General features: G+C 38.3%; 1 protein-coding gene across 1 annotated transcript in view; it reads right to left on the minus strand.

Moving 5' to 3' along the window:
* LOC133542108 (plexin-A2-like) overlaps positions 1–9,038 on the minus strand; it is a 372,047-nt gene that overhangs the window by 33,933 nt on the left and 329,076 nt on the right. The window contains exons 23-24 of the mRNA XM_061885956.1: positions 8,374–8,440; positions 4,961–5,107 (exon numbers count right to left, since the gene is read on the minus strand). Coding sequence (XP_061741940.1) covers positions 4,961–5,107; positions 8,374–8,440 — 214 coding nt within the window. The remainder of the gene's footprint in view (positions 1–4,960; positions 5,108–8,373; positions 8,441–9,038) is intronic.

A 9,038-nucleotide genomic window follows, 5' to 3' on the forward strand; every position in this document is an offset into this window, starting at 1 on the left:
TTTAATAAAACAAGTAATACATACATGATGTAAGTATATGTGTAATGTAGTGACATTCATAATAACATGTAATATATACATGATGCAAGTATATATGTAATGTAACATTCATAATAACATGTAAAATATACACAATGTAAGTATATATGTAATGTAGTAACATTTATAATAACATTTAATCCATACATGATTTAAGTATATATGTAATGTCGTAAATTTCATAATAACATGTAATATTTACATGATGTAAGTATATATGTAATAACAATCATAATAACATGTAATATATTCATGATGTAAGTATATGTGTAAGGTAGTAACATTAATAATAACATATAATATATATATTATGTAAGTATATATGCAATGTAACATTCATAATAACATGTACTCCATTCATTGTGTAAGTATGTGTAATGTAGTAACATTCATAAAACATGTAATACATACATGATACAAGTATATATGTAATGTAGTAACATGTAATATACACATGATGTAAGTATATATGTCATGTAGTAACGTTCATAAAACAAGTAATACATACATGATGTAAGTATATATGTAATGTAATAACATTCATAATAACATAATATATACATGATGTAAGTATATGTCATTGAGTAACATTCATAAAAACATGTAGTATATACATGATGTAAGTATATATGTACTGTAGTAACATTCATAATAACATGTAATATATATATGATGTAAGTATACATGTAATGTAGTAACGTTCATAATAACGTGTAACATATACATGATGTAAGTATATATGTCATGTAGTAACATTCATAATAACATATAATATATACATGATCTAAGTAAATATGGAATGTAACATTCATAATAACATGTACTATAAACATGATGTAAGTATAAATATAATGTAGTAACATTTATAATAACATCATATTTACATGATGTAAGTATATATGCAATGTAGTAACATTCATAATAACATATAATATGTACATGATGTAAGTATATATGCAATGTAGAAACATTCATAATAACATATAATATTTACATGATGTAAGTATATGTGCAATGTAGTAACATTCACAATAACATAGCACCATTGCTAGCCGCCTAGAAAGAGCCTACTATTACAAATGAGAATGCAAAAAAACCCAAACATGTTTTCTTGTCTCCCATAAGGATCGTTGATGAAAGGCAACGTTTCAAAAATTAAGAGCAGTTCCCCTTTAAGCCAACTCAGCCACTGATGACTCTTTTTCTTTTGTAATGAATTCATCCACTTTGTGAGCTCCAGTATGTAAACGTGACCTTCGCTTTGTCAAACCACACATTTCCTGCAGAAAAACAACCCAGACATTATGTCTGTATTGAAAGTGATTCTTGTTGAAATGTCAGACAGCTTTCACTAACCTTGGCAGCAAACTATAATCAAATGTACTTTCTCTTTCTCTCTTCTCTTCGCTTGCTTCTCTTATAATCCTGCAGTATCTTTGTCCTTCACTTACTGTGCAGCATGTGAGGAGTCGGCTGGCATCAAACAGGAAGTACATTTGCTTTGCAGAGCAGGGAAAGCAGACCTTGAGCAAGAAGCGGCATTACTCTTTGAAGCGCTAATGACCTGCTCTGATTGGCCAGGCTGCTGGAGACCAAAACCTAAAACAAAATATGCCCCGCGGGCCACACGCGGCTCGTTAAGATTTTCAATCCGGCCTGCCGTACCATTTCCATCATTTTTTTAGACCTATAACATCAAAAATGTAGCCGCCTTTCTGATGAGCAGTGCTGTTTTTAAATGATCGTAAGTCTTGAACTATTTCAGTGCCCCTCCCGAAAATCTCCCGGGGCAACCATTCTCCCAAATTTCTCCCGATTTCCACCCAGACAACAAAATTTGGGGCGTGCATTAAAGGCACCGCGTTTAGTGTCCTCTCTCACCCAAAAAGGACACTATTATATACGTCTCCGTTATCCATAGGTTTATATATAACCCATAAAGTAGGCAGGCACACAGCTATTTCTCGGCGTGTGTTTATTCCAGCCGGCACATTGATACACTGACACACAACATCCGGATTCCCATCATGCATTGCTTCAAAACTACGGCAAGTAGTAATGTCCAAAAACATAACAGAGAGAAGCAAAATAGTGAAGAAGAGACATGGCGACGACAAGTAAGAAGAAGAAGTACGCTTGCAAGTTCCAAAATGATTGTAAAAAAAAAATATATCAGTTTATCCAGGACAGCTCGAAGGGAACATGGTGGCCACGGATATACTCATTCATGAACGGATCATTTATATATATATATATATATATATATATATATATATATATATATATATAATATATATACATATATATATATATATATATATATATATATATATATATATATATATATATATACACATATATATACACATATATATAGATACTTGAAAATACTTGAAAATATACCCCACCTCCCAATCTCCCTAATTCAGAGGTCTCAAGGTTGGCAAGTATGGTTATAGGAGTTATCACATCACAGCAGCTCAGACCAGGAACAAACCAGAGTGGGCGGGGGGTTTTTTCAGAGCAGCCAGCCCGAAACACTTGTTGGAAACAGATGCGAAAGCACATTTTTACAAAACATTTCTGCATAAAATTGATATTGTATCATATTGTAGGTGCTTATTACACTTTGCATTCATCTTTTGCTGTTTGTTAAATGTTTGTTGTGTTTTGCTTTGTTGTAAAAAACACACTACTAGATGAGGCAATTTCTGAAGGAATAGTGAAGTGAAGTGAAGTGAATTGTATTTATATAGCGCTTTTCTCTAGAAACTCAAAGCGCTTTTACATAGTTAAACCCAATATCGAAGTTACATTTAAAGCAGTGTTGGTGGCACTGAGGGGAGGTGGGTAAAGAGTCTTGCCCAAGGACACAACAGCAGTGACTAAGATGGCGGCAGAGGGAAATTAGTAATAGAACTAGTAATGTCTGCAGAAGAAGAGGTAAACTAGTAATAAAACCAGTAATGTCTGCAGAAGAAGAGGTAAACTAGTAATAAAACCAGTAATGTCTGCAGAAGAAGAGGTAAACTAGTAATAAAACTAGCAATGTCTGCAGAAAAAGAGGTAATAACAGTGTGTGAATGCTCCGATGTGTATTGTGGAATTCCCGGAATTTTGGGAAAACCGGGACTAAGAAAAATGGTTTGACGGTGGAACAGTTGAAGTGGGATGAAAAAAGAAAAAGGAGTAGTCAAACAAAAAAGATTGGAAATAAAGGTGGAAAAAAAGGGAATTTCCTGGAAATTTGTTGAATGTGGAAAAATGGTAATTTGAATGTCTAGGATAAGTTGAATGTGTTGTTGAAGGTGGAATGGTTTGAATCGGTTGAAAAATGTTCGGAATTGTGGAAGTTTGAAAAATGGCCAATACATTTTGAATGAGGAAAATGTCCATAAAAACTGGGAATTCTTGGAAATGCGGGGATTTTTTATTTTTTATTGTTTAAAGAGAGCACACAAGCTTGAACAGACTAAATATTTTGGAGTTAGAAGGGTTTGAAAAATGGGGATGAAAAATGTGGGAATTATGGAACTTTTAAAAACGTCCCATTGATTTCAATGGAAATTTCATGGAAATTTGGGAATTACAAAACAGCAGGAATTTTTTGAAAAATCTTAAAAGACCTGAATGTTCTGAATGAGTTGAAATGGTTGGTGTTGGAATTGTTTTAATCGGTCGAGAAATGTTGAAGTAGTAACATTTTTAATTGAGAAATGGTATTAAGGAATTCCTGGAATTTCTGGAAAACTGGGAATTTTTCAAGTTGGAAAAACAACTTTGTTATTTTACCTTATTAAGAGGAAGGGGTTGGTTGACTTGGGTTGAAGAATATGGAAGGAGTAGTCGCCAGAAAAAAGGATCCAAGAAGGGTTTGAAAAATGAGGTAACTGGGAATTCCTGGAGTTTTTTTGAACTTAGAAAAATGATAGTTTGAATGTCCAGGAAGAGTGGAGAATGTTGGAATGCTTTGGAGCATTCACACAACTATCGAGGAGCTGGTCTGAGAAGTAAAAGAGGAGCGACGTTCAGATGTTTTTAATATTTTGTGTTTTATTGTTCATAGTTAATATTGTAAATCCCTCTTTTATTTTCATGTACATTTTGCGTGTCCCCCCCAGACACATTATTTTCTCTCAATATGGCCCCCGAGTCAAAATATTTGCCCAGCTCTGCCCTAAAACATTGTGTTGGCGCATGTCTGCGTTAATATTGGTAAGCATAACTGGAGGAAGAAGCCTTTGTACTAGAGCTGGATCATATTTGTGTTAAAAGTCTTGTTTGACTCCATCCATCCATTTCTACCGCTTATTCCCTTTGTGGTCGCGGGGGGCGCTGTTGCCTATCTCACCTACAATCGGGCGGAAGGCGGCGTACACCCTGGACAAGGCGCCGCCTCATCACAGGGCCATCACAGATAGACAGACAACATTCACACTCACATTCACACACTTGGGCCAATTTAGTGTTGCCAATCAACCTATCCCCAGGTGCATGTCTTTGGAAGTGGGAGGAAGCCGGAGTACCTGGAGGGAACCCACGCATTTCACGGGGAGGACATGCAAACTCCACACAGAAAGATCCCGAGCCCGGGATTGAACCCCAGACTACTCAGGACCATCGTATTGTGAGGCACACGCACTAACCCCTCTGCCACCGTGAAGCCCCTTGTTTGATCCAAATAATTGAAATGAAGATAATCTTTAAATAAAAACTTTTCACCACACCCAGTAATGGCTTATAGTCCGGAATTTGCGACGCATTTAATATCTTTGGCCACAAAGTTTGAACAGTTACACTGTGTTTGAATATTTGAGTAAGGGATTAATTGGCGTACAACTAGGTGGAGCCCGCGTACCACTACAACAGTTTGAACCTCACTCTGTCATTGCAATACGAAGATAGCGTGTCTGTGACTCACCAGTATCTTGTAGTCCGTCTGCTGCCGGATGAGTTTGTCCTCACTGAGGGAATAGCGCGCCTCGCCGGTGATGGCGTCTATGGGTCCCTTCTCCATTTGCTGTTTGATGGCACAGAACAGCATGAAGAGGGGCTCGCCAGCGCTCTCCTTGGTTTGGGATGGGAAGGGCAAGGTGTGAGAGAGAGAGGGGGGAAGGAAAGAGATGAAGTGAGACAATAAGATGGATAAAAACATCCAACGTAACAGCCGATATTCATCGGCTTTATGTTACGTTGGATGCCGAGTTGCATGCCGTACACATGCAAGTATTATACAAACCCCGTTTCCATATGAGTTAGGAAATTGTGTTAGATGTCAATATAAACAGAATACTATGATTTGCAAATCATGTTCAGCCCATATTCAGTTGAATATGCTACAAAGACAACATATTTGATAATCAAACTGATAAACATTATTTTTTTTTGCAAATAATCATTAACTTTAGAATTTGATGCCAGCAACAGGGGACAAAAAAGTTGGGAAAGGTGGCAATAAATACAGATAAAGTTGAGGAATGTTCATCAAACACTTATTTGTAACATCCCACAGGTGTGCAGGCTAATTGGGAACAGGTGGGTGCCATGATTGGGTATAAAAGCAGCTTCCATGAAATGCTAAGTAATTCACAAACAAGGATGGAGCGAGGGTCACCAATTTGTAAGCAAATTGTCAAACAGTCTTAGAACAACATTTCTCAACGAGCTATTGCAAGGAATTTAAGGATTTTACCATCGACGGTCCGTAAAATCATCAAAAGGTTCAGAGAATCTGGATAAATCACTGCACGTAAGCGATGGTATTATGGACCTTTGATCCCTCAGGTGATACTGCATCAAAAACCGACATCAGTGTGCAAAGGATATCACCACATGGGCTCAGGAACACCTCATAAACCACTGTCAGTAACCACAGTTGGTCGCTACATCTGTAAGTGCAAATTAAAACTCTACTTTGCAAAGCAAAAGCCATTTATCAACAAGACCCAGGAACGTCGCCGGCTTCGCTGGGTCCGGGCTCATCTAAGATGGACTGACGAGTCCACATTTCAAATTATATTTGGAAACTGTGGATGTGGTGTCCTCCGGAAAAAGAGGAAAATAAACATCCGGATTGTTATAGACGCAAAGTTCAAAAGCCAACATATGTGAAGGTATGGGGGTGTATTAGTGGCCAAGGCATGGGTAACTTATACATCTGTGAAGGCACCATTAATGCTGAATGTTCCATACAGGTTTTGGAGTAACATATGTTGTCATCCAAGCAACAGTATCATGGACGCTCCTGCTTATTTCAGCAAAACAATGCCAAGCCACATGTTACAACAGCGTGGCTTCGTAGTAAAAGAGTGCGGGTAGTTTCCTGGCCCGCCTGCAGTCCAGACCTGTCTCCCATCAAAAATGTGTGGCGCATTATGAAGCGTAAAATATGACAACAAGACCCAGAACTGTTGGACAACTTAAGCTGTACATCAAGAAAGAATGGTAAATAATCCCACTTTCAAAGCTTCAACAATTAGTTTCCTCAGTTCCCAAACATTTATTGAGTGTTGTTAAAGGAAAAAGTGATTTAACACAGTGGTGAACATGCCGTTTCCCAACTACTTTGGCACGTGTTGCAGCCATGAAATTCAAAATTAATTATTATTTGCAAAAAAAAAAAAGTTTATGAGTTTGAATATCAAATATATTGTCTTTATAGTGCATTCAACTGAATATGGGTTGAAAAGGATTTGCAAATCATTGTATTCCGTTTATATTTACATCTAACACAATTTCCCAACTCATATGGAAACGGAGTTTGTAAATATATATATATATATATATATATATATATATATATATATATATATATATATATATATATATATATATATATTCATCCATCCATTTCTACCGCTTATTCCCTTTTGGGGTCGCGGGGGGCGCTGGTGCCTATCTCAGCTACAATCGGGCGGAAGGCGGCGTACACCCTGGACAATTCGACACCTCATCACAGGGCCAACATAGATAGACAGACAACATTCACACTCACATTCACACACTAGGGCCAATTTAGTGTTGCCAATCAACCTATCCTCAGGTGCATGTCTTTGGAAGTGGGAGGAAGCCGGAGTACCCGGAGGGAAGCCACGCATTCAAGGAGAAGACACGCAATCTCCACACAGAAAGATCCCGAGCACGGGATTGAACCCCAGACTACTGAGGACCTTCGTATTGTGAGGCAGACGCACTAACCCATCTGCCACCGTTTAGCCCTTTAATTAGCTAAAATAAGTTAAATTGACTCCCAATCTCTGGCAACACTAAATTGGCCCTAGTGTGTGAATGTGAGTGTGAATGTTGTCTGTCTATCTGTGTTGGCCCTGCGATGAGGTGGCGACTTGTCTAGGGTGTACCCTGCCTTCTGCCTGATTGTAGCTGAGATAGGCACCAGCGCCCCCCGCAACCCCAAAGGGAATAAGCGGTAGAAAATGGATAGATGGATGGACTCCCAATCTCTGTTAGGATAAAATGCACTTCAATAAATCTTTAACATCTTCAAGTGAAGTTTTTTTTCCAAGTTGTATAAAAAAAAAGGTCTTTTTTTTTTTCTAACACTTTCAATTGGGCTCGTACTGATGAGCTCATTACGCAGACCAAAATATTCCTACAACATTTCTGCCTGTGTTTGTTACTTTGTACAGAGTGAAAGCTAAGAAAACACATTCAGACATGGACATGTATCAATGCCTGACACATTTTCAGTCATCACTCAAATAATTATTTACTGATGGCCAATACCGTAATTTTCAAATTATAAGTCACAGTTTTTTTCATAGTTTGGCCGGGGGTGCGACTTATACTCTGGAGCGATTTATGTGTGAAATCCTTAACAAATTACCGTAAAATTTCAAATGATATTATTTCTCTCATTCACGTAAGAGACTCGGTGTATATCAATGTCTCAGTTTGTTTTTTATGCGTCATATATCGTACACTCATTCAGCCTGTTGTTCACTATTCTTTATTTTAAATTGCCTTTCAAATATCTATTCTTGGTGTTGGATTTTATCAAGTACATTTCCCAAAAAAATGTGACTTATACTCTTGTGTGACTTACATTTTATTTTTTTTTTTAATATGCATTTTCGTCCGGAGCGATTTATACTACGGAGCGACTTATAATCTTAAAAATACGGTTTATACAAAACATAAGTGCACAGGTGGTACTATTATTATTCATTTGAGTTTCCCACTTTTTTACTTAATGTATCATCTGCACTGGGATCACAGAATTTCCCGATTGTGGGCCGGATAAATGACCGAACATCTGTCAAAGGAAATGCAAACATTATGCTGCTTGGTTGTGAGCATTTTTGTTTTTTTGTTTACCTTGAGAAATTTGTGGAGCAGGAAGGCAAACCAATTAGTCAGCATCTTCTCCGCCACCGACTCTGTTCTGGAAGACGAGAAGAGGGGTGGAGGGTTCATTTGTTAGCGGAAGACATAACTTGAGTGCCCCTGAATTCTTCTTCCATAATTCAGGACATGGAGCCTAAAGACAGAATGTGAGATTCCTGTCTCGGCTGCTCCAAAGAGCGAGAGTGCTTCACATTTCTTTGTGCGCGAGCGACGGCGGCGTGGTGGGACACGTGTCCAGATGTCTCCTCATGGCATGTTTACTCCTCTTTAATGAGCTCCTCGTCGGCGTGACGGAGCCCCCTGTGGTGAAGAAACAAGCCGGGAGGGAAAAACAATCCAGAGACGGGCAAAAAAGCGAGAGAGAAAAGGTGGCGGTGGACAAAAGGGAGGAATATTTCATGAGTGGCACACAGAAGATGAGTGAGACTGACAAGAACTCCGTACTTGCTCTCCTCCATTAGGTTCAGCCCGTGTCCCGGTCTGCCCTGACTCCTTTCCCTCACTCTGTCATTCGGTTCCGAGCGACACTTTGACACCGAGAACGCAGACGAGCGGGCCTTAAACTGACCGAGTTACTTCTGCGTCACAGAAGCATGGAAAGAACAATGCGTGTTGAATGATCTACGCTGGAAGAT

Source organism: Nerophis ophidion, linkage group LG02 (assembly GCF_033978795.1).
Source record: "Nerophis ophidion isolate RoL-2023_Sa linkage group LG02, RoL_Noph_v1.0, whole genome shotgun sequence".
NCBI classification, from domain to species: Eukaryota; Metazoa; Chordata; class Actinopteri; order Syngnathiformes; family Syngnathidae; genus Nerophis; species Nerophis ophidion.